The 26,766-nt window shown below is 35.3% G+C and overlaps 2 protein-coding genes and 3 pseudogenes across 2 annotated transcripts; 3 read left to right on the top strand and 2 right to left on the bottom strand.

The window, feature by feature from the left end:
* The first annotated feature begins 1,475 nt into the window (after positions 1-1,475).
* LOC141522812 (afadin- and alpha-actinin-binding protein-like) lies at positions 1,476-5,805 on the top strand (annotated as a pseudogene).
* A 150-nt stretch (positions 5,806-5,955) lies between these two features.
* On the top strand, positions 5,956-6,706 carry LOC141522811 (afadin- and alpha-actinin-binding protein-like; annotated as a pseudogene).
* A 1,898-nt stretch (positions 6,707-8,604) lies between these two features.
* On the top strand, positions 8,605-9,981 carry LOC141522810 (ubiquitin-associated protein 2-like pseudogene; annotated as a pseudogene).
* Positions 9,982-15,594: 5,613 nt separating this feature from the next.
* LOC141520174 (olfactory receptor 4N5-like) lies at positions 15,595-16,663 on the bottom strand. Its single transcript, XM_074231987.1, has one exon. The coding sequence runs from the start codon at positions 16,661-16,663 to the stop codon at positions 15,731-15,733; it is 933 nt and encodes a 310-aa protein (XP_074088088.1). The 3' UTR covers positions 15,595-15,730.
* Positions 16,664-25,098: 8,435 nt separating this feature from the next.
* Positions 25,099-26,056, bottom strand: LOC141520173 (olfactory receptor 4M1). Its single transcript, XM_074231986.1, has one exon. The coding sequence runs from the start codon at positions 26,038-26,040 to the stop codon at positions 25,099-25,101; it is 942 nt and encodes a 313-aa protein (XP_074088087.1). The 5' UTR covers positions 26,041-26,056.
* Positions 26,057-26,766: the final 710 nt, after the last annotated feature.

Here is a 26,766-nt window from a genome sequence, read left to right as displayed (position 1 = left end):
GTCACTATAAAAATGAGGAAAACAACATGCTCATTGTTTTTGAAGAAATTGCTTTGTAAAAATTTTATATAAATATGAAATACACTGCATTTTTCCTTACAACCACCATACTTTACCCTACTGTCCAATTATTCCCTCCTTTACATTAAATCTGCATATTTTTCTTCCTTTTTACTCTATTCTTCATTCTTCAAATTTCTCTGAATTTACTGCATTATTTTTAATCACTCTTTTTCTCATGTTTTTTTTTAGGTTTTTTTTTTTTTTTTTTTGCAAGGCAAATGGGGTTAAGTGGCTTTCCCAAGGCAACACAGCTAGGTAATTATTAAGTGTCTGAGACAAAAGTACTCCTGACTACAGGGCCAGTGTTTTATCCACTGTGCCACCTAGCCACCCCTTCTCATCATATCTTAATAAAAGTTTTATGTTTCTTCCCATTCAATTTACAATGAGATTTTTTTTCTGTTTTTGTTTCTCAGTCTTTGCCAAATATGAAAGTTGGATCAAAGCAAATTTTGCCCCAGTGAAATGATCTAGAAATTCAAAAAGTTTAAGAAATACTCTTTTATACTTTATTTTCAAGGTATCCCATTCTTAATGTCTTTAAATTTCAGGATTTTTTTCTCATTGCTAAATAGGAATATGTAAAATATATATACTATTTTTACATACGGCTGTAGAGAGTGACTCAAATAAGATGATATAAACTTCAAATTACTAAAATGTACAGTTACATTTTGGGGTATGTTGTCCTCTTCCTGTCCCTGGTGTCTTTCCTCTCCATTTTATTCTCACAAATTTTAGTGATCTTTAGGTCTTTCACTGTCTTCTTCCTATCAAATGATACTGAAGGGTAGTATCTTATGTTAATGATATATTTTTAACATTAATTGGAATATGTTAGCTCTCCAAAGTATTTACATTTGGTTTCTCATTCATAATTGTTGGATGAAAGGTTTTGACTCCTATAAAAGGAATCCTGGAAAAGATGTGAAGTAGATAGTCAACAAAGGTAGGCACATCTGGAAGGGACCCCTACATTCATACTTCATTCACAGTCACTAATTCCATTCATTAAAATTTCCCCTCAAGTACTCTGACCTCTACTCTATTGCACTATGTCAACAATTATCCTCTAATACAGCCCTTTAAAATTCAATAATTTTTGTTATTTACTATTCCTATCCTCCAGTAATATTTTTTATGGATAATCAGAAATTTCACACCTCTCTTAGTTTCCTGGTCTCTTCATATAAAAATTATCAGCTCTGCTTCAAAGATTGGAAGTGCTCCCACAATGATCACCTATGAGTTTGATTTCAAATATTTGTTTTCCTTTTGTGGCTCCCCTTAGATTCCTAAATCCATCCTACTTACTTGTGACATGATAGAGAATATGGTTTGGGTGTCTGGGGATAATTCAGCCCTGAAGAATACTTGCAATGGGAATTATTAGAATGGCAGTTTTTAGATCCATGAGACAAAGACGTGGGCAAGATCTTTATGAGGAATACATACTTATTGAGATGTCTCATGCTATTCCACTGGGTCAGCCATTTTTTCCATTTAATATTTCATCATTGACTAGAAAAAGGGTTAGGTAAGCATATTTATTCAACTTGGAAATGACAATGAGTTGAATCCCTAAAGTCTTTGAAGATAAAAAAGATAAAAAAATTGAAATATGTTTATTATGAAATCAGGAAAGAAGTAAAACACAAACACACAGACTATCAAGACAGATGCATATATAAGCACAGAAAATGTGATAGACAAAGACAAAATATATATATATATATATATATATGATATTGGACTTGGAATTTTATTTCTCTAGTTTCAGTTTCTTCATAGATAAAATATTGATAATATCTTAATTTTTATTATATCAAATATAACAGTGCATTTGAAAGCTCTTTAGAAACTCAAATTATTTCCAATTGTTTCAGATTGGAGATATTAAGATGGTTATTTTCTAAATAAAGATATAAGACTATGCCATATTCTATTTATAAAAATAACTTTTGCTGTTAGCATCCAATTTCCATTCAATGCCAAGTTTAGTAAGCTAATTTTGTTTAATATTAAGTACAGGGAAAATATTTTCAGTGATAATAATAATAATAATAATAATAATAATAATTAATGTATCTTCTGAAAGCACAATTCCAATAGGCTGACCATGTTCTTTGAATCTTTAATATAAACCTCCCCCTAAAAGACTATTTTATAGAGAACTCACTCATGGCAGATGCTCAAAGTGGGCACCCTGAATAAATGTATAGATGTCATGTTTACCAGATTTGTAGGTGATAATACTATGGAAGACTTAACTAATATAATACGAGTCAGTTAAGAGACATTGAGTCTAGAAACATGAACCATATTTAAAAATACGAATTTTAATGTAGCATATAGTAATGCAAAACTTTTTGTTTGAATTCAAAAAGTGAGCTTCCACAATATAAGGTAGAAAAGACACTAGATATTCATCTATGATCTGGATTTTTAGTGGATAGAATGGTCAATACTAGTCAAAAGTATGATATGGCAGCTAAAAAAAGCTAATTTAAGGAATAAGCAAATTCAACCAGAGACTATAGTAAGAGAGACCATGCTTAGTATGACATAGTTGATTACCCAGTTTTACTCTGGAATTTCAGTCTACAAAAAATTGGAAGAAAATGAATAATATTCTTCTATAAGTTTATATAGGGGAAACATTCTTCACCAGTGAAAATTCTTTAACAGAGAAAACACCTAAAACATTGAGAAAGGTTTTTATATGGAAAAAATTCATGAAACCAAGATAAAAAAAGAAATTGTAGATTGATAAAAATCTTTTTTTATCAAATTTTCTTCTAAGAAAGCATCCAAAACATAGAAAAACAATATTAATATAGGTGACTTAAATCATTTCCTAATGAATGGGTGGTCAAAAATTTCAAAAAAGATTTGCAAATTATAACAGTCATATAAAAAATTGTTCCAAATCATTAAGAAGCAGGCTAAGAACAGGATTATGGACTCAACATATGGTATCATTAATGTAGGAGATTCCTGATTGGAGAAACTCCTTCATTCAGTGCTGGTCAGCAAGCTTCTCTGTAACTTCAAGTCTCAGAGAATTGAGTCAAGTATGAGTCAGAGGTTAGACTTAAACCCATGAAAGTAAAAGAATCACAAATTAAAATATTTTTTGAAGTTTCACTTCATACTCAACAAATTGGAATAACATACTTTTCATTGGAAAAACTTCTGTGACATAATGAATTAGAAATAATCATTAGAAATGGAAACAAATGGACTCAGTGGATAGAGTTTGGGCCTGGAATAAGGAAGACTTAAATTCAAATCCAGACCCAGACATTCAAAAGTTGTATAAATTTCTTCTGTTTCCGTTAATTACTGGAGAAGGAAATGGCAAAGCACTCTAGGTAACTATGTGGTTTAGTAGATGGAGAACTGTATCTGAAGAAAAAAGTACTCCAGTGGGCTGCTAGGTGGTGTAGTAGATAGGGCACTGACCCTGGAGTCAGGAGGACCTGAATTCAAATGTGATCTCAGACACTTAATAATTACCTAGCTGTGTGACCTTGGGCAAGGTACTCTTAACCCCATTGCCTTGCAAAAAAAAAAAAAAGTAGCAAAAAGGACTCAACCCTCAGATACCAGCTGTGTGACCTTAGGTTAGTCATTTAACCCTTTTTTGTCTCCTTTGTCTCACCAGTAAAATCAGTTGGAGAAGAAAAGAGCAAACTGCTCCCATATCCTTGACAAGAAAATATCAAAATGGGTCAGGAAGAGTCAGGCATGACGTATAATTGCTAAACAACAACATGAGATCCAGTTTTAAAACTGGATTTTAAGTTCTAGCTCTACTACTTAGATATGGCTTTAATAAGTGATTTTATCTCACCACACCGCATTTTCCTCATCTGTAACACGAAGCTTATGAACACAGCATATGAGAATTTAAGTGGAGATGTTTATGATTGAACACAAAATATACAAATTACAATTTCTTTCCCCATCCCACCTCCACCCCCTCAATCTACAGTACAATGGAATATTTCCTTGGTCCCTCTCTTACTAACACATTCCAAAGTATAATTTGAGTGTTTTCTCTTTTTTTTTTTTTTTATTTGTAAAACCATTCATACCAAAGGGGTTTGAAGTGATCTACCATAACATATACTGGGGGAACTGATTCTCCTTTTCATTCATGTATGTATATGTTTTATTTTCATGAAATTGAAATCAAAATGAAAGGGATTTCAACTCCAGCAGGAGTGATGAAAATTAGTTAATAAAGTGAATGTATAGGGGGAGTCTGATGATTCTAAGGCATAGAGCCAGACGCATACCCCCTACCCATAGTGGGGGTCCATGACTAGACTAAAGTGGAGACAGAATTTCTGAATTTATACATATAAGAAAAATCAAGTTCTCAGGCGATGTCTATGTAGAAGATTTTCATAGCCAAATACACTAAATACATTTATTGCTGAGCTAGACACTCAGGCATTCTAGCTATTGTGAAGGTTATAGGAGAGTGATATATGATTATAATACAAATCTAGCATCAGAAAGCAAAATTATCTCTCTGTTTACTTCAAAAACCAATATGTCTCCTTCAAGCTCATAATCACAGCAAGTTCTATGTCCTTCACTGCATTTGACAAAGAGATTACACAATTTTTTCAGGGTTTTTTACACAGAAGAAAATGTTGATTAGGTTATATCCTATCTTGATCAGGAGATGACTGCTTTAGATTTTCCTTCATTATATGAAGAATCCAAAAGAGATAAATATCTTTGCTGTTTTAAGTCAATACAGGAGCATGTTATGTGGAAAAATATTTTTTCTGTGAGTTTTAATTGTAATTTAGTTATTTAGGATCAGTTATAGGGAAGTTAGGAAGAAACTAACATATCCTGCAACTATAGTTGATCCCTTGTGAAATTCATTTATTGGCTCAAATTAGAACCAAAATATTCAGCACTGGGACAAAAGAAAAAAAATAAGCACCAAAAGAGTTAAACTGTATCTATGAATTACTTATTTCATTAAAAGAATCTCCTAACTCACAAAAATGTGGAAACAATTTGAAAAGGGGATTTAATAAGGACTATCAGCAGAACTGCTATTCCAAGCTGAAGAAACAATCAGAAACTTCTAAGAAGGAAATGAATTAGCAGAGAGACAACCATAAATAACAAAAAATTTAAAAGAAGAATTTCTTAAATTTAAAATTTAAAAGAAGAAATTGAAAGGATGAGGTACAAAATCATAGAATATTGTTGCAAGTCTGACAACTCTGTATAATCATTATGTGAAGGGAAAAGAGCATGGATATAATAAGGTAAAGGAATGTCTTCATAAACTTATTATGAATACGAAGGAGAAAAAATAGCTAGGCTATTTTAAATTTTGTAGGAAGAGAGATGGGAGGAGAGGTACATGTAGAATGGGGAAAACTGAAGCTAGGAATAAAGATGAAATGTATAAAACTGCTAAATGACAATGAACAATGCCAGAAGCAAATTCTGTAGGAAAAATGTTGAACTAAAAAAAAATTCTCCAGCAAATAAAAAAGAAAATAATTTCTCTTCTGATACTACAAAAGTAAAAACCTAAAAAATAAATGAAGACAGTTCTAGAACTGTTCAATTGGATGTTGAAGAAGATACTTCAGAACTAATGGAAGAAAATAGGTGGAAGCTCTCCTATGAAACTGGGAGAGTAGCTTATTAATAACATTAGGAAACTGGAGAATTCTGAAAAATCACATTGAAAAATGAAAACCAAGTGTCAAAGGATACTTTAAGGATGAAAAGTTATCCCATGACAGGACCATGAATAAGAAACTGAAAAACAAGTTTGAAATTCAGAAATTAAAGGAAATGATCACTGTTTACTGCTGTGTATGATTCTGACAATTCCAAGTGTAAAACTTGGAAGTAAAAGAACATCTTGAAGAGGAATGGACCTTATTTAAAGATTTAAAAAAAAAGAAGTTTGAGAAAGAAGGAGAGTCGTACAGAAGTTGCTATCCAACTAGGGATTAGAGAGAAGTTCTTTGAAGAAGTCAGAGCTGGTTGACTAAAGAAGTAATTCTTTTTTATTTACAGGTTTTTGCAAGGCAATGGGGTTAAGTGGCTTGTCCAAGGCCACATGGCTGGGTAATTATTAAGTGTCTGAGGCCATATTTCAACCCAGGTACTCCTGACTCTAGGGCCGGTGCTTTATCCCTTGTGCCACCTAGCCACCCTAAAGAAATAATTCTTAAGTGACTTCTTTTGACAATAAGAACTCAGAAAATGGAAAACCTCAGAGAGACTTTTTGAGATGTTCTAATCAGGACAATCTAACACCACTCTCCAAGTGTGTACAACAATCTTACCCTTTATTAGCAAGTATTCAATATACAAATCTAAATTCACTCAATTTCTGCCTATTTCTTCTTCTTCTACTTCAAAATGTTTCCAAACAATTCATCTTATACCAGAAAACAATTCAAGCAGTGTACTGAATGTAACTAAAGAAGACCGTAAACCAAATCAGGTTGGAAGGAAATGTACAACACAGAAATGGAGGATGGTATCAGGATCAGACTCATAGGAAGGAGGTCACTCTGGTTCCTTGAATAGTACAGATGTATCTTTTGAACACAAGATGTCTTGCCACAGGCAATCCAAATAGAATGGGCTTGGTTGTGGTAACATATTCATAAATTCTCTCGTCTAAGATGCATTTTAATTGATCATATTTAGAAACATTGTCAGAGTTGTTTGTTATGAATTTCCTATCCTCTCTATTCCCTAAAGAACTGAAATGTTATCCAAAAGCTTTGAATTTTTAGTAACAAGCTTATAATTCTGTGAATAAAATAATTTAGAGACATTTAAGAAGGAAACTGAAGAACTAGAAAGGAAGTATTTCTTTTTAAAAATGTAAAAAAGAAGCACTTTTAGGAAAGAATTATTGTAAATGTTTAATTCTATGTGTATTTGGTTTTGGAAGTTTTCCTTTATTTGAATGGTAAATGTAGATTTTTAACAAAACCAGCTCTAAACTTTTTATTTATTTTTAAATGTTTTCCAATTACATAAAAAGATAATTTTCAGCATTCACCCTTTTGCAAGCTTTCTGAATTCCATATTTTTATACCAGCCTCTCTTCCCTCCCCCTTCCCCATGTCATTGAACAAACTGATATAGGTTGTATGTGTATAATCATGTTGTGAAAGAAGAATTAAAATGAAGGGGAAAAACATAAGAAAGAAAGAAAAACATAAAAGAAGTTTTTAAAAGTGAATATAGTATGCTTTGCTCTGCATTCAGAATCCATCATTTTTGCTCAAGATGCGAATGACATTTTCCATAGCCAGGACTCTCAGGATTGTCTTTGATCATTGAACTGCCAAGAGAAGCTCAACTATAATAGTTGGTCGTCCTACTATGTTGCTATTAATGTATACAATGTTCTCATGGTTCTGCTCAGTTCACTCAGCATCAGTTCAAGCTTTCCAGGCTTTTTGAAAGTCCAGTTGCTCATCGTTCTTACAGAATAATGATGATTGTGATGATGATGATGATGATGATGATGATGATGATGATGCTTGTCCTTCATTTTTGAAGAAATCCAAACCATCAGGGAGGTGGTTATTACATGTATGTGAAACTGGATTTGAGTGAGGTGAGTACTGTGCTAAATTATCAGCCTCACTTTCTCCTCTTGAGCCAAGTCCTGTGACCAGATCTCAATCAGAATATCTTGAAATTGTCGTGGATTTTAGGCAGTCAGGATTAAGTGACTTGCTCAAGATTACGCAGCTTGTAAGTGTCTGAGGCCATATTTGAACATGTCCTGACTTCAGGGTTAGTTCTGTAAGCATTGCACCATCTAACTGCCCCTTAAACTTTTTCAGTCATTCCCCAGCTGACCAGTTGCCAGGAATTCCCTTGAAGTTCCAAATCCTTGCCATTGCAAAAAGAATTTCTACTTTTATTACTACCTGTATAATTTGAAATTACCTTTTAAATGTTTTAAAACTGAGATTTGTGTGATTTGTACAGTTATACATGATTATGTTAAGATGTTTTAAAATTTAATAATTTCATGCATTTGTAATGATAGTATTTTACATGCCAATGTAAACCTTTTTAGTAACATTCTGTTTATAGATACATTAGGATTATTGCTATATTAAAGGACTGAACTTTTAAAATATATCTGAACAATGAATGTTAAAAAAACTAGTCTTATAAAATAAATGTCTAATTTTCATTGTTTCATTAATTGTGACATCCTGAAATTGACTACTCAAACCAACACTGAATTGTTCTATTTTGGAAAACTTTGAAAATAGAAATGTTCTATCAGTCTCTAATATTTTTGGTGCATTTCTATCTAGAACAAAAATATTGTATGACATTAAATTTTCTAAACTAAGACAAATTCTTAAATTCAACTCCCTTTCTCCTATCATCAGTTCCGGTCAACTTCAAAGACTCCCAAGGAGAAAGTTCAATGTATTGAATCTCACCATTCTGCATTTAATTTTTAATTGTTATTTAAATATGAGTACACTTAGTAAAATGGGTAGTTAAAAGCTGGAAATATAAGCATGACACTGGGGAAAATGTTGAGATTATTGAGATTTTTGGGAACACTGGGGAATGGTCTATTAGAATTTGGGTTAAAACAAATCTGTAGGGGTGTAGGTGCAGAGGAAACTAAAGTAAACCTGGGAGTACAATGGTAGCAGCAGCTTAGCAGGCAAGTATTTTACCTTGTAAATACTATTATTTGTATATATTGTAAAAGTGGGCACTAACCAAGCCCAGGGAAACTGGGAGCACACACAGACACAGAATCAGAGACAGCATGAGCAGAGTCCACAGGCTACTACTTGCAGAACAAATTTGACTTCCACAGATCATTTTGCATAATGATGCTTTGACTGACTGACATCACAGGCAAGAACCAGAAAGAATGTGTGATTGCTTTGTATGACTGCAATGGACATGTGAATAGAATCATTGATATACTGTTGAGGGGAGTTCAGGAAAGAAGGATGACAGACAGATGGAATTCAATAAGGAAGGCAAAGAGAACAGAGACAGAGACAGGGATTTTAGCAGGTGTATCAGTGGACCATCAAGACTGGGAAGAGGCACCAGTTGTGCACGAGAGTTTTAAGGTCAGTAAAATGGATTACATGGTGCTAAGACTGGAGGCCCATCGGGAAGAGATGCAGTAGGAGGCTGAAGTGTCCATAGATGAGAAAGAGATGGTTTTAGGAAAAGGGCAGGATTGTTTTCTGCTCAAGGTGTGGGAACCTTTAACCAAGCTGATTATGTAGAACCATCAACATCAATAAAAACTATGAAAATAGTAGTGGCAACACAAGTGTAGTTTGAGCCAGATGATGGGATAAGACTTGATTTCATGGGGGTTAAGGGGTCAACTTATCCCTGAAAATTTAAGGCCACTCCTGGTGCATTGAGGAACAAAAGACAAAAGAATGGGGTACAGAAAGTTGGAATAAAGATCTCACTGACACCAAGATCTTCACTGCCTCAAGAATGTCTTCAGTGTCTCTGCCTGCAGAAAAGGTGACAATCATTGCTGGTCAGAGGATCAATCTTGTTGTCCTATTAGAGAAGACACCTTTTACAATGGAGAATGTATCAAGCAATCTGGGTCCATCTCAGACTCCTTCCCTGGTCCAGCCTTTGGTGTTCAGTAACTCAAAGCAGAGCATCATATCACATACTGCATCAGGAAGCACCTTCTCTCATCACAGTATGATTTGATGATGTTGACGAAGATGAAGGTGGTAGCTCCATAGGTTTCTAATTCTTGGAGTGGTTCAATACAGCTCAGTCTTTGGCCAGTTTGGCAGTTCAGCACTCTCAGTGGATTGAGACATGAGCTCTACAACACAATTCCCATCTCTGGTGTAGTATTATTTGAAGAACTGATCAGCAGGGGAACCATTCAGCTCAGGAGAGAAAAGAAACACATATACACCTGGGTGGGGAATACCACCAGGACAATTGGCAGAGCCATTTATTGAAAACATCAAATAGTTCTTATAGAAGAAAACCACAAAATTAGCATACAGAATAAAAACAATGATGTAACTTTGTTATGGGCAGGAATTACCCCAGCAGGATGTGACCCATGGCAAGAAGTTTGGAAGCAGGGCTTATCGAATAATGAGGTCAAGAATGACACAGTTGTCTTTATCAAATCAGAGTTTTGTGGAAGCTTTCAGCTCAAGGGTCAACAGAGCTTGTGTTATTTTGGCCAATAACTGGCCTCTTGATCCTGAATTCCCTTGAGCAGCCTCTACAAAGAACCAAATAGATCCCACAGTCTCCATCCCATTTTCAAAGCACCAAGCCTATCTTCAGCCATGAAAAAACTGTTCATGCAGGAAAATCCACCTTCAATGATGAACTCTACTGTTGCCTCCTCTAGTCCCTTCCTGATTGCCTAGCAAGTCCACTTCAGGTCTACAGATGGCCCTTTGGTCTTCATACAACCAGTCCTCTATCCCCAAGCCAGCTCAGTAGCAACTGAAGCAGCAAAAGAAAAAGACTTCCTTCAAAGATTCCTGTTCTGTCAGCGGAGTTGCTGCACTTAGCAGATTTCTTAGGGCTAAACCTGCAATTTAACATTACAGTTTGGGTCACAGTCTGTCCTCTCTGAGTATGAGTCCACTCTTACCATGAGCACCAACTCAAGTCAGACTCCAAGCAGTCTCTATACCAGCACTGCAAGTGAGCTTCCTCTACAGTTTTCTTCAACCAGAGTCAAGAGTCCAGCTACCCAAGTGGTCCAATTCAGTTGACAACCTCAAGGCCTTCTCATGAACAGAGATTCACACAAACTCTGCAGTAACCCAACTTTATCTCCTCATCTCCCCAGAAAGACCTGTCTCAGGTAAAGAATGGTTTCAGCTCTGTGTAGGTCATACAATTACAGACCACACAATATACTGGCCCTGAGGTAGAATATGACTTGCTCTCCCTTCTCAGAACCCCCTTCTCCATGACACAGTATCTGCAGACTTCTTGCTGACCATAGCCAATGAGCAGTCATTCACATTGTGTAGCTTGAGCCACAATGAGGAGCTTTTAAATACTACCACCACTCAACACACAGCACCTTATCTACCCAACACTATACACTTTCATCATCATCTTCTTCTTCTTGGCCCACTTCAAAATAGACTCTTTTGCATAGAAGCCTTTTAAGTGAAAAGAGTCTCCATTCTTCCTCCATCACATTCTCTGCTACATCCAACATAATCTTAGCACCTCCTCCCATGGTCAGTGACTCATCCAGCTTAAACAGTGGTAGTAGTCTAGGTCTCAGCCTGAGCAGTGACTCCACCAGCACTGCCTCAACCGGAAGCACAGTTGCCACTGAGGAAAAGCTCCCCCAATCCTTCTGGTTGCCTACTCCATGAACTATGACTCTAGGACTTAAATACTGACCTGGCACAAGTGTATGGTTATGATAATGTGCAGATGCTTCAGAGAAGAGTCCCCTTAGATTACTAAAGTATCCTGTTACTTACACCTACCACTTGTCTGACTGGGAGGGATACATAGTAGCCTGGCCAGCAATTCTTACTCTGGTGACCTCTCAAGTATGACTGGAGATACCTCATCCCCACTGCCAGACAGAACCCTGGCACAGTCGCAGAAGAATCAGACAGACTCATCACACCTCACAGCAGACATTCTTGAACAGGAGGCTGCCTCCAGGCTACAATTACACATGGTGGGGGGAGGGCAGGGGGCGGGACCTCTCCAGAACTTTCCAGTTTGGGCCTGCTGCTTTCCCTATCCTTCCCAGGTCTTCCAAGCAGCATGGTGTCAGTGTGAACGCATCAGTCACATTTTTAAACAGCTAAGTGGATATGGTGCATCAGTCACCTCCAGTAATTCAATTGTGTTAGATATTTCAGATTCTGTATACTCCAAAACTCAGCAGTCCTTTGAGAAACAAGATGTTAATTCTGGGACTCCTTCTCCCTTCTTCAACTTGCCTTTAATCCTGGGAAGTGGAGGGTTGACAGCACTGGCCACAGTCTTGCCACAGCAGCTGCCTCTCAGCTAACTCCCTTTATATACCTCTTGATGCCTCCATCAGCAGTCACCCAGATCCTCCACCACCTGAAACAGGATGACCAGATGGGCAGCCAACAGCATAGCCAGAGCCACCTGCCTAGAAGGTGTCTCAGCCTAACCCCTAAGGACACAGCTGCAGCACAAAAGCATGTGGCACATGTGGACTGGAGGGTCCTGCTGCATCCCGCCTCCTGCAGCCTGCCCCAGGCTTCATCCTCATTTTGAAAGACCCATATCTTTTCTCTCCTACCTATTCTCTTGTAGGTAATATAGGATTTGTATTTTTTCTTCTTTCTTTTATTTTTCTTTCCTCACACTACCTCTGCACTCAAGATTATGAAGCTCTTAGCTGTGGGCTCTGATCTTCCTCTTCCTGCTTCCCCAGTGGTGGGAAGTGACTGGGAGAGAGGACTCCAAAAACATATCATCAATCCAACAGACCTCTCTCCCTTTTTATTATTATGAAAACAAAACAAAAGAAGTCATGACTATGAATCAGATTGTCAGATGAAATAATTGAAGTGTTTTGTTTTTTGGTACTGTGTCCTCAAATTTAATGGATTACTGTGTCTTGTATAACTATATCTATATATCTATATATCTATATATGTCTATATGTGTCTCTCTCTATATTTATATATATATATATGTATATATATACATATATATATATATATATATATATATATATATAACCTTTACCTTCCAAAAATAAATAAATAAATAGATCTGTAATTAGAATAAAGCTTATTAAACTTATTGGTAAATTTAAACAGAGGTGACATTATTACTTCAAAATGAAGAAATAATGGTCTAGTATCAGTTATTTAAAGAGTCATTTCTGACCATGAAGGATTGCCCAGTTGGGAACTCTCCCTTCTCAAATGCTTTTAGAGTTTTTTGTCTTTTTCTATCCTCTTCTTTTATCATTTTATATTTTATATAATATTTCTACACAAGAAGGGTTCTTGCAGGTCAATGTTATGTTGGTGTTTCTTATTTCTATCTTTAACACCTAGTACAGTTCCTTGTGTGTAAACAGTAATGAATGTTTATTTTTCTAAAAATAACTATAGAGCCAGGATACCATGTATGAAAAGATGAGGATTTTGTGTAAGGTACCACTTCTAACACTCTATAAAATAGAGACCCAGAGTAAGTTTTTAACTCTCTCTAAGCCTAAAGTTTTTTTAAAAATTATCCACAAGATGAGATAATTAGATTAATTGATTTTAAGGTACCTTAACTCTAGTAGTCTTTCAGTTATTAAGCAGGGTACACTTTATCATAAATTCTATTAATTCTGACACAATAACCTTTGTAAAGCTGTTAACTTGCTCAGAACTATGAATTTTAAAAATAGGATAAATAAATGAAAATTATGAGTTAAATATTGTTATATTTTTTCATACTTTTATAGCACTCATTAAATTCATGGTTGAAAATTTAGACCTACCAAACTAATTAAAAGAATATAGCATATCAAAAGATTTGAAAAAATGCATGCTTTATGTGTATTATTCCTTTTTGACTTCTTAAGAACCTCATAAAATAGGTGTCTTCATTTTACAGAGTAAAGTAAAATAAAGAAAATTAAACTTGAAGAGATTCAATAGTTTGCCTAGAATTACACAGTGTCTGTGAATAATTAAAATTAAGATGTTACTGATTCCATGTCCAAGTCTCTATGAACCACACCAAGATGGACTGGATATAAGGCAGCATCCAGCATATAGAGCAGAACTTAACAAATGTGTTTTCGTGTGTGTGTGTGTATGTGTGTGTGTGAAGGACCTTTAACTGAGTGAACTGGAATAGAGAAGAATTTATTAAACACTTATTATAAGTCAAACATGAGGGATACCAAGGAAAAAGCATCACAGTCTCAGTTCTCAAGAAACTCACTTTCTAAACAGCAATACAACTATCTATGAGACTTTAACTTTAGGGTAGCAGTAAAAGTCAGTTTAGGAAGATGGCAATGTGCCTAATTTTAGTGAGCATCGCAGTAGGGAAGAAGCTAAGACAATTTTTATGAGATGGTAAGGCCCAATGTTCTATGATCTTTCCAAGAATACAGCAATTAGCAACTCCCTGTTCTTTTCAGCAATGTGAATAGTCATGTCCCCAACCAACCACTGTTGGGTAGAAGCCTGCTAGTTCTAGTTAAGCATGGTTTTAGGATTGCTTCCTCGCTGATGAGGAATCTAGATGAGAATTGGCATCTAGAACATAATAAGAACTGGGCAGTGGAGGTACAGATAGGAGAGAGAAAAGGCAAATAATAGGTGTTGCCTTAATGTTCAAATAATAAAAGACCCATGTCTTTTCTCCATATAAAGATATGGGGTATGGCATAATAGTAAAATAATGACTCCATCATCAGAAAAGCATTTAACACTATTCTTGGTGCATAGGAGGTACTTAATAAATGTTCATTGATTGGTTGATTGATTATATATCAGTTTTACCTAATGATTTTTATTTGTTATAAATGAGGGGTAATTTTATTAAAAAAACAGCTGTGGTATAAAAAACAAATAATTTCAATAAAACATTACTAATGTTGCTATCCTCAACTTAACAAATGTTAATTCCTGAGACTTGGATTGACTGCAAGTCAAGTGCTTGACTTGGTCTAAGTCACCTCTGAATAGCAAATAGTAGACTTGGAATATGAATCTTCTGATTCCAGAGATATTATTCTTTGTAATAGAAGACATTGACATCTAATCACAGTGAGTTTAATTTTTTGTCTTTATATGTAATTCCACTTTTCATTATAAATTAGATTTAACATATGATATTTGTGATCTCATAATGTTTCATTTATCTAAATTTGCAGTTGCAAGAACTTAGCCACTGTGTTACCAACTAACTGGCACCATCTCACATCTGATGACAAAAAGAGGACAGTGATAAGAAGGAGGAAGAAGAGGAAGACAAATTTATTTGGAAGTTTTCAAATTATTTTGCCTACCTTGTCTCTTTTGATCATCAGAACTACGTAAAGCAAATGCTAATGATTGTATCTTTATATTACAGTTGGAAAAATTAAGGTTCACAGAAAGTAAATGACTTGTCCATCGCCTGTTGGTGATAATAACCACCAGAAATTGTTTTGATGATAATAATCATTATAATATAACAGATAATAACCATCACAATTGGATTTGATCACAAGATGTGCTGATATCAAATTTAATATGTCATGATACTTTATAATATGAACTCATTCTACTAATATGAATACCTTCTAAAATAGGTAGAACTCTTAGCTAGTATTTAAAATATCTTCTTAAGAATTGCCACAATCTTCCCCAAAACAGAGAGTTGCGTCCATGTCATACTTAACAAATAAATTTACCAGTTTCCTCTCTCCTTCCCCTTCCCAAGTATTTGTCACCAATTCTCTTTTATAGGAGGTTGAACCATGAATGTGACATTCTCTAGTATACTCCAGTTTTATAACCCTGTGTCCTCTCCTGAAATACATTTTCTTTAGCAAATTAATAGAGGGCATGATGATATTGAATGAATCCTAGCTGAGAATATCTTGAGGGATGCACATTCTTTATTCTCCTCCACAAATGACCTGCCTATTCAGCAACTTCCGCATAGAGGCCTTCACTTCCTGGTTTCTAAGGGTATAAATCACTGGATTCAGCAAAGGAAAAATAACAGTATGAAAGAGAGCAACCACTTTGTCAGCTGAGAATGTCCTAAAAGGGCGGGTGTAAATAAAAATGGCAGGTCCAAACATGAGAAACACAATGATTACGTGGGTGGTACAAGTGGATAAAGCCTTATTCTTGCCCTCAGAAGAAGATCCTCTAACCCGAAAAAGGATGACTGCATAGGATGTGAGTAAACCCAGAAAGCATAGAAGTGTAAGCAGTCCACTATTGGACACCATCAGGAGTTCCACCACAAAGGTGTCAGTGCAGGCCAGCTTGATGATCTGTGGGACATCACAGAAGAAGTTGTCCAGTTGGTTTGGGCCACAGAAAGGCAAGCGAACAATAAGAGCTACCTGCACAATAGAGTGGGCAAAACCCCCAACCCAGAGAGCTAACAGCAGCACATAACAGACTTGGCGGTTCATGATGGTTGCATAGCGTAAGGGTTGGCAGATTGCAATATAGCGGTCAAAGGCCATCACCACAAGAAGGAACATCTCACCTACTCCAAGGAAATGTAAGAAGAAGAGCTGAGTGATGCATCCTTGATAAGAAATGGTCTTCTTCTCATACATGAAATCTACCAGCATCTTTGGGGCTACAATGAAAGAATAAGAAGCATCCAAGAAAGCCAGGTTGCCCAGGAAGAAATACAGAGGTGCTGTGAGAGCAGGATCCGATCTAATGGTGATGATGATAAGAAGGTTCCCAGGAAGGATGACCATGTAGAATGAGAAAATCAGAACAAAGACCAAAAGTTGTATCTCTTGGGAATGAGTTAAACCCAGAAGAATGAATTCAGTCACTGTGTTGTTCTCTATCTCCATCTACTCAACCTAGAGAATACTGAGGAATGCAAAGTTATCATAGTTACTTCAGAACCTTCTTCCCATTCTATAGCATTTCTTTAAAATTAATGGTATTTAAATTATAATGATAATCTAGGTATAAGATAGGAAGTCTGTTTTACCACCCTTGTTTCCAACTCTGGAAAATTATTATTTGTTTCTCAGAAGACAGAACTGGCTCAATGTGTGAAGTTGTAAGAGACAGTCAGGTACCAAGTATTTATGAGCCATCTATAATGTGCCAGGCAAATACAAAGGTTTAAAAAAAACATAAAAGACAATCCATTTTATCAAGAGGTTTGCAGTCTAATAGAGAAGACAGTATATAAACAAATTTGTACAAACAAGATAGATACATAATAAATTGGAGGTAATTAGCAGAGGAAAGACACTGATATTTAAAAGGGATTAGGAGAGGCATCCTGCAGAAAGATTTAAACTGTCACATAAAAAAGCCAGGAAATATAGAAATAAGTGGAAGAGGTTTCTAAACATGAGAGAACAATGCATAAAATACCCAGAAAAGGCAGATGGATAATTCAATGTGAGAAACAATAAGGAGCCCATTGATTTGAAAAATATGTGAGAAGGAATCAGGACAAAAAAAATCTGGAAAGGTAGAAAAAGGTCATTATAAGAATGATTTTTAAAGACAAAAAGAAGGATGTTTCAATGTATAGAATTAATTTATTATAGTTGTTTATTTTTTGTTATCTTAATTATAATTATGCCTAGCACTTATAAGGTGTTTTTAAGGTTTACAAAATCCTTTACAAGTATTTTCTCATTTTATCTCACAATGACATAGGAGATTAGTTCTTATACCTATTTTATATACAAAGAAACAGACCAAGAGAATATTTATGTGATTTGCCTAAGATCACACAGATAGTAAGTGTTTGAGGCAATTTATGGAATGACATCTTCCTGAACTCCAAGTTAAATACTTTCCACTGACTCCCTAGCTACACCTAACATAATTCTCCAATAGTGGAATTGTTATTTGTTTTGTTTTAGTTTTTTGTTTTGTTTTGTTTTCTCAAAATTTAATGTCTTTTCTTTCATTGGAAGTCACAAAGCAAAAGCAGGATACCCACTTTTTAGAGATGTAGTATTGGATACCAACTAAAATAGATGACTTATAAGCCCCTTTTAAACTCTGAAACTTAGTGATTGTTCCCACCACCACTGCTACTATATACCTTGTCAGAATCTGCACTTCTCTATGTCCACTACTCCCCTTTCCCAACTTCGAACTTTGGGAAACCCAAACTCTGGAATTGGCACATGCAGAGCAAAAATTTTTATGACAAATACTAAATTTGACTTCAGTTATACTGTTATTATAAATTTTCTTGATTCTGCTTCCCTTCCCAGTCTCAGATCTCCAAATTTTGCATTTAGATCCTTGACTCCCTATCTTGGTTTCTTTTTAGGATATATCTAGTGTTCTTGTATCCTAACCATCTGCATAGACTTTTTACTAAGTGAAAGGATGTAGTTTCAAATTCCACTTCTACATTGTTTTGGTGTGTCCTTAGACAAGTCACTTAATCTCTGGATTGAAATTTCCTCATATGTAAAATTAAATGATTAAACTGATGGATCTGGAAGTGCTCTTCCTTCTCTAAATTTTATTTTCTTAAGTCCTATTTTAACTAAAATAATAATAATAATAATATTCAGCACACGCAGAAAATGAGTTCAAGATTAATTCCATAATTACTATACCTCCATCAAGATAATGTGACATTCATCAAGTCACTTCAGTTCAAAGATGCTCTGTTCCCAGCTAAATGATCTACAAACCCAATAAAATAGAAGTACTTCTATCCTCCTTCTTCCTCTCAGATAGTCTATCCCATTCTTCATCTATGAAATTGAGATCTGTAAATTTCCTATGCATCCATCTTCACAGAGATATTTTTAGGGTCAAATAAGTAGATAAATATATGCACAATAGTAATGGAACGTCAAAATTTCTGTGCTTTCTACTTTGCCCTTCTAGTGTTAAGATTTTTCAGTTTTATAAAACAGAGGAGGGGGGGGAGAGAGAGAGAGACAAAGAGACAGAGAAAGGTAGACAGACAGAAATATAAACAAAGAGGTCATTTATTAAGCATAGATTTTGAGCCCAATACTGATCTAAGTGCTACTGAAACAAAATACAAGCAAATGAGCATGACAATCCCTTATTTCAAGGAGTTTGTATTCTTGTGGAGCAAGACAACAAATAATGGGGTTCAGGAAGGGGTCTATGAGTATTTTGGAGACCTGTGTACCTCATTTTAAAGTGAATGGCCAAATTAAGATTTATGCAGCAACTCACATCAGTTAAGAGATCTAGGACTACCTTTTTATTTCCCTTTAGACCTAATTCTTCATAAATGGAATAATTAATGTGAAAATATATTTAAATACAAATGTATATGTACAACTTTCACTAGACTGTTGCCACTAAGGGGAGGGGAGTGGGAAGGGAGGGTAGTAGAACTAATTTCTATAACCTTAGGTAATGCACCAATTGATGGTTAATCTTTCATATACATGGTTTAGAAGTGGAAATAGTATTCTGCTAGACATTAAACTTTCCCAAAATAAGAAGAGCCCAAGTTATTATGGGAACAATTAGATTTTGGATATGGCCTTGATATATGTACCAAACAGCCTTGAACAGACAAAATGCTACCCCATTGTATGAAATATTTTTAGCGTTAAATGTATTATAGAGGAAGAAAGAAGCCATTAACATCTCAGTGGTCAATTCTGGAAAATGGAGTGTATATGTAAAAGGAGTGTGGAGAAATGAGAGAGAAACTGAAAATAATTTCTGGGAAATCTTCATAAAATCCTGACATTCTAGGTCATAATAGTTGTGAAATTTTGAAAAAATAATGACAGTCAACATTTGTGAACATGGTACTATGAATTCATACTTGCCTGTTTTCAACTCATGTCTCTAACACATACTAACTCTGTGATTGAGTTACTAAACTTTGTTCCAGGCAATGTTTTAATAATTTAAACTAAAAAGAAATTAATGGTTTTCATTGGTAGAAGGAGTTTCTTCACTAAGAGTTCTACCCATCTAAGCATCATAGAACTAGAACTGAAAGAGGCAATTAGATCATAGATTTAGAGTTGGAAAAGGCTAAAGTCTAGAGAGGTCAAGTGACTTTATCATGATTTTAAAGGTATGAAATGTCAAAAGTGAGATCTGACACCAAGTCCTCTGATTAAAAAATTGACAAGCTTTCCATTTCATCACATTGCCTCTACAATTGTTTTACTGATGAGGAAACTAAGACTTTAAGGATTTAATTGAACTTGCAAAGAAAGAAGAGAAAGAAAGAAAGAGAGAGAGAGAGAGAGAGAGAGAGAGAGAGAGAGAGAGAGAGAGAAAGAGAGAGAGAAAGAAAGAAAGAAAGAAAGAAAGAAAGAAAGAAAGAAAGAAAGAAAAAAGAAAGGAAAAAGACAGGAAAAAGACAGGAAAGGAAAGGAGGAAGGAAGGAAGAAACAAAGAGAGAGAAAAAGAGAAAGAAAAAAGAAAAGAGGAGGGAGGAAGGAAGAAAAGCAAAGGAGAGGAAAGGGGAGGAAAGGGGAGGAAAGGGGAGGAAAGAAAGAGAAAGAGGGAAGGAAGGAATAAGAAAAATTCAATATTAGATGTTATTAAAGAACAGAATATCAGATCCAGAGTATATCTGATCAACTCTACTATTTTACTGACAAGGAAACTGAAGTTCAGTAATGTCACTGAATAAGGTGGAAACTGAAGTATTATGAGTACAAAAACTATAATTTCTTCCACTTTACCTTGCCACTCTACCCATTATCTACCCCCTATTTTCCTGTCCCCACTTTCAATTTCTATTCACTCTATTTTTGATTCACTTGTCTTCTTCCATTCAACATCGTTTTACCTTATTCTGTGACTAAGGGTCTCAAGGAGTAGTCACCAGAGCTCTCCATCCATTTAAAAAGCAAGGATAAACTTGTTATAAACAAGTATCTTATGCACATAGACAAATATGCAATAGCTTTGCAATGCGATCCCGAGAGTGATGAGTCAAACACAAACTCCCCCATCCCCAGGTCTGCTTGCAATGAGGAGGCTTCTCTTCTGCCCTGGTTCAGTAGGGGAGGGGAGGTTTTCAGTGGTCATCAGAGAAAAAAATGTAAAAATCTACTACTGCTAGCCCTGTACCACTTTTGCTACTAGGATTTTTGTTTGTATCACAAAGATTGTTAACCTGGAGGCTGTGAATTTATTTTTTTATTATTTTGATAAATGCATTTTAATAATTGGTTTCTGGAGTAATTCCATTTATTTAATTCATTTCATTTTTCTGTAGGGATGGCATTTGAGCAGGATGATAGAGTTAGTTAGCATCTGAGGTAAAATTTGTTTAGGTTTTTTTGCAAGGCAAATGGGGTTAAGTGGCTTGCCCAAGGCCACACAGCTAGGTAATTATTAAGTGTATGAGACCAGATTTGAACCCAGGTACTCCTGACTCCAGGGCCAGTGCTTTATCCACTATGCCACCTAGCTGCCCCTTTTGTGTTTTTTTTTTGTTGTTGTTGTTGTTGTTTAGGTTTTTTTGTAAGGCAATGAGGTAAAATTTGAACTCGGGTCCTCTTGACTCCAGATAATTTTTAATTTAAGAATTTTAAAACACTGGTCTGAAATGGTTTCCAATGACAAAAGTAGTACATGACACAATTACAAAATTTTTATGTATTGAAAGAAGCAGTGGAATTGGAGTCAAAATACCCAGTTCTGCAAGTCTCAAATTAAATATTTAACTGTCTCTCTCTTACTTCTCTGCACTTCAGAAACTTCAGTTTTTACATTCAGTATCTTATAAAATTCTATAAAAGTAATTCTGAGTACTAAAAGGAGATGTTTGTATGTTGACAAAAATAGGGGCATCTAGAAAAGACCCCTGAAATCACACCTCAATTACCTATTTAAGCTATATACCCACATATAAAGCTTTCTCTGCAGTATCTCTGACCTCCATCCCAAAGCATCCTAAATCAGAAGACATGCCCTCATTCTGCTACTTACTATTTCTTTTCTGCAAGTGTATTTCTAATATATGTAAAAGATGACCAGAAATAATAATTCTTCCATTTGTCTCCTGATGGCCTCTTATAGAATAGCTGGCTCTGTTCTGAAGCTATGGTTTTTCCTCTCACATTTAATTGATTGCTGATGAGTTTGCTTTCAAATATCCATTCTCCTTTTGTGCCTCCCCCTGGATTTCTAGTTTCCCATGCTTTATTGTTACCTGATAGAAAATGTGCTGTGGTCATTTGGGAATAATTCAACCCTGAAGAATACTTGCATTGGGAGTTATTAGAATGTTAACTGGTACTTCGTTAGACAAAGATCTAGGCCAGAACTTTGTAAGGAATATAGTGTCAGTCATTCTTTTCTATTTTAATATTTCATAAGTGACTTTGACAACTATACTTATTCAACTTAAAGTAGACAGTTAAATTCCTGAATTCTTTGAAAATAAGAAAGTCACTATAAATGAAGAGGATACATTTAAGAAAAGAATAATATATTAAGTGCTTTGCTGCCATTCAATACTACATATTTATGAGTTATCATCATTATCCTGAGAAGATAGTCCGTTATTGTCAGAAACAAAACAAAGTGATAGTGAGTTCATGAGTAACACATAGCACTTTAAGTGGAATATTAGTGAATATTATGTGTACTTTCCAAAAGCAAAGACAAACAGTGTGGAAGGAGGATGTGAAGAGGTAGGAAAAATCTTATCAAGTTAGAATTCCCTTCTGGATTCAGAAAGATATCTTCCAAAGAATATGAAGAACGAATTTATAGCAAGAGTAAGATCCATTCAGGTGTGGACATCTCTCAGCAGCTAAGTGGCTCATGGGATAGAGTGGTAGTCTTGGAGTCTGGAAGATCTAAGTTCAAATCTAACCTCAGATACTTAATAGTTGTGTGACCCTGGGCAAGTCATTTAACTTCTGTTTGTCTTAATCCATCATAGAAGGAAATGACAAATCCACTCCCGTTGTTTGGGCAACAAAACCCCAGAGACATAATTCACACTCTATGATTCATGGAATCATGAAGAGTTGAACATGCCTGAAAGAATGAGGAACAAAATGCCTTGTCTTTCCTTGTAAAGCCTTCCTTTGAGAATTTTATGGGATTTTTGTAGTTATTATGATTAAGATTTTTCTAATTCAATGATATACTATGCACTCTACAAAAAAACTGATCTTCCTACTAAAGCAATGTTTCTAAAGTAATACCAAAGTTAGTCAGCAAATCTTAGTCTAATATTAAATAATAGGGAAAAATAGGGAAAAATAGGGAAAAAACCAAATGGAAATTGTTACCATTGGTACCAATACCAGCAGACTGAAAATCAATACGAGGACTTTGAATTGACAGCATTGATATGGAAGTTGACATTACTGGCATCATATTTCTTTATCTACTTGTATGTTTGGGGTCTTTTGTGCAAGAAAATGGGGTTAAGTAACTTGCCCAAGATCACATAGCTATGTATTAAGTGTTTGAGACTATATTTGAACTCAGGTCCTCCTAGACCCCACTGCATCACCTAGTTGCCCCACCTACTTTGTATTCTTTTTAAAAATTGTCTCTAACCATTAAATCATACATTTATTTTCTCCTCCTCTTTGTTTAGTTTCTGAATTTATGTTCCCCTCCCCCGAAACCTTAACTCATCATACCACTGCATTTTGTACTTATTTGAAAGAGAGTAAGCAACATATCAAATCTTAATTTTATAGTGACATCAAGGTTCAAGAAATCTATGTATTAAGTGGTATCAGGAGTTTTCACCATAATTGGGTGACAAACAGGGGTGACACAAAGAAAACAACACAATAGCTAACTGGAATAGTGAATTAAACTGTTGGTTTAATAGCTAAAATTTGTTGTTCAGTCATTCCTTTTCTTTGTGACCACATTTGGGATTTTTTTGAGGCTTTTTTGAAGGTTAAATGATTTAGTGAGAGTCATACAACGAATAAGTGACTGAGACTGGATTTTACATCAGATTCTCACAACTTCAGGTTTGGTGCTCTATTCACTGTGTCACCCTTCTGGCTCCATTTAATGTTTTCTTGGCAAAGATACAGGAATGATTTCTCATTTCCTTCTCTAACTCATTTTATAGTCCACTTTCATGATCAGACATACCCAAAAACTCAAAACTTGTAAGCTACACTACCTAATTCTGAGTTATGCTTAGTAAAGCTGTCTTGACATCAAGGAGTGGGAAATGAAGTGATTCACTGGGAAGAGGTAATCCATACTTTAACGTCTTTTGTATACCCACTGAAAATTAACTTCATGAGAAAGTATCCTAATGTCTTCAATACCAGCATTCAAAACAAAGCAAGTAGTGGAAAATATAAAACATGATACCATCATTTTAACTATAGTGCAAAATTTCTTGAATAATTTTATTGATGAGAATCTACTGTCAGGGCTCTTTCTACAGGTCTAGTTTGACCTTCTTGTAAATCATGTAAATAATTGTGGCATTTAGCTAGGAAAGGAGATGGATAGGGAAAAGAGGATGACAGAGAAGAGGATCAATCTCATTGTTATATAATAATGTAGACAGTTTCTGGACAGCTAGGTGGCACAATGGATAGTATCAGGCCTAGAGTCAAAAATATTTAAAAATATGATCTTTGATACATATTAACTGTATGACACTGGGAAAGGCACTTAACCTTGATTGCCTTGGTTTCCTTATCTATAAAATGAATTAGAGAAGGAAATGGCAAACCCATCCAGGATCTTTGCCAAGAAAACTAAATAGTTTTGCTATTTTCTAACTAGTAGAATCTTCACTACAGAGTCCAAGCTCTCTCTGCCTAAAATTCCCTCTGGACTAGAAGGTAGGGTGAAAAGTAATATACTTTATTTCTACTCAAGTTTTAAGCTTAAATCTATCTTGATTGAAAAGCAGAATTTCAAGTATGCTTCCAATACAACACAATGTGAAGACCTAAACAAAATTATTCAATTTATTCTTAGTGATTTTATTTTGAGTTTGTTTATGACAAGTGTTTCTTTTGCACTCTGGGAAGTTGAAATTGTGAAGGAGAACCCCAACAAGGAGTTTTATTCTTTGCACATATCATAGGATGTGTCTTATCCTGTGACAGATTTTTGGAAACAACCTTCCTGGTCATTTTAACTGGTAACACCCTTTTGATCTCTATGCTTCTGTTTTCCTTTTAGAAATTAAAGGTAACAGAATAAGTTTAAGACCTTAAATCAAAGAAGCTAGTTAAAAGGACAAAAAGATATTGCCACAGAAAGGACTGTCTTCTCTGGGATTTTGAATCTCACTGTGAGTCAGTGGGAGGATGCTCAAGACTACTCACTTCTCTTTGCATAAGATGTATTTGTTGGCCATCTTTCTCATGGCAGCTTTTACTTCCTTGTTACGTAATGTATAAATGATGGGATTCAGTAAGGGGAAGATCACAGTGTGAAACACAGATACTATCTTATCTAAGGAGAAAGCATCAAAAGGACGGGCATAAATATAGATAGATGGACCAAACATTAAAACCACAATGGTCATGTGGGAATAACAGGTGGACATGGCCCGGCTAGTACTTTCACCTGAACCTGAGTGCTTCTTGAGCATGGCCAGAAGGAAGGCATAGGACAAGAGTAAGGCAATGAAACACACTACAGAAATCAGCCCACTGCTGAAGATCATCACCAGCTCCTCTGGGAAGGTGTTGGCACAGGCAATGCGGACCACCTGGGTGATGTCACAAAAATAACTGTCCAATTCATTGGGTCCACAGAATGGCAGACGAATGATGAGTGCCACCTGGATTATAGAGTGGACAAAGCCACCCAACCAAGAGCAGGCCACCAGTACACAACAGAGGCGGCGGTTCATTATGGTAGCATAGTGCAAAGGTCGGCAGATGGCAGCATAACGATCAAAAGCCATCACTGTGAGCAGAAACATCTCAGAGGCTCCAACAAAGTGTAGGAAGAAGAGTTGAGCAATGCAGCCCCCAAAAGAGATGATCTTCCTTTCAGCAAAGAAGTCCATAAGCATCTTAGGAGCTGTGATAGAAGAATACCAAATGTCAAGGAAGGCTAGATTTGCCAATAGAAAGTACATAGGTGAAGTCAGGTGGGCATCAAACCTTATGGTGAAAATAATAAGAACATTTCCTGGCAGGATTATCAAATAGAAGGAGAGAAATATAGCAAATAAGACGAGTTGCACCTCTCGGGTTTGGGACAGTCCAGTAAGGACAAATTCTGTCACTCTGGTGTAATTATCAGGTTCCATTTCTTCACCTTTTTCAGCATGACTAAGAAAACAAAGAAATCAAAATGACAGATAATATCAAATATGAAACAGTTTGGTTTTTTCTCAATTATTTCCCCAGAAATGCCAAATCCTGAAATTACAGGAAAAAAGTTTTAGGTGACCCCCATTGTATAGACAGATAAACTGAGGCAGAAAGAAGGCAAATGATCAATCTGAGATCCAACCTTGTAGAAGAATCAATAATATTATAAGTCACAAAAGAACACTGAGTTTATTAATTTAATATACCCCTTTCTACCAAAATAATCAGTAAATTTACATATTTCTTACTCCATCTCCAATTTAGAAAATTTCCATAAATGTTAGAGATAAATCACTTCAAAAAGAAGTTTGACATTTGCTGAATTTTTATGGACTAACATATTTTTCATATTTTTTATTTATGTTTTACCATTTTGGAAGGCTTTATCATCCAAAAATTACTCTTTTAGTACAATAGGAATTGGTTTGGCCTAGTCTATTCTAAAGATAATTTGACCATAATTAGAAGTTGCTTGGAGAATTGTATTTCTAATTTATATATAATTTTATATAGAACCATTGTACTATTAGGACTTCTTGTAGCTCTTCTTCTTCAACCAAAACCATAACATCAAACTAACCTTTGCTAATATCCCCTAACAAATGATAAAAACTCACACATACACACTTGCACCACACATGTAGGAGATTCACTTATACTCA

The sequence above is a fragment of the Macrotis lagotis genome, chromosome 4 (assembly GCF_037893015.1).
Source record: "Macrotis lagotis isolate mMagLag1 chromosome 4, bilby.v1.9.chrom.fasta, whole genome shotgun sequence".
In the NCBI taxonomy this organism is placed as follows: domain Eukaryota; kingdom Metazoa; phylum Chordata; class Mammalia; order Peramelemorphia; family Peramelidae; genus Macrotis; species Macrotis lagotis.
This window is presented reverse-complemented; position numbering and strand designations above follow the sequence as displayed.

Excerpts from the sequence above, each read along its gene's own strand:
- LOC141520174 (XM_074231987.1), bottom strand. The coding sequence starts at position 16,663 with ATGGAGATAGAGAACAACACAGTGACTGAATTCATTCTTCTGGGTTTA.
- LOC141520173 (XM_074231986.1), bottom strand. The coding sequence starts at position 26,040 with ATGGAACCTGATAATTACACCAGAGTGACAGAATTTGTCCTTACTGGA.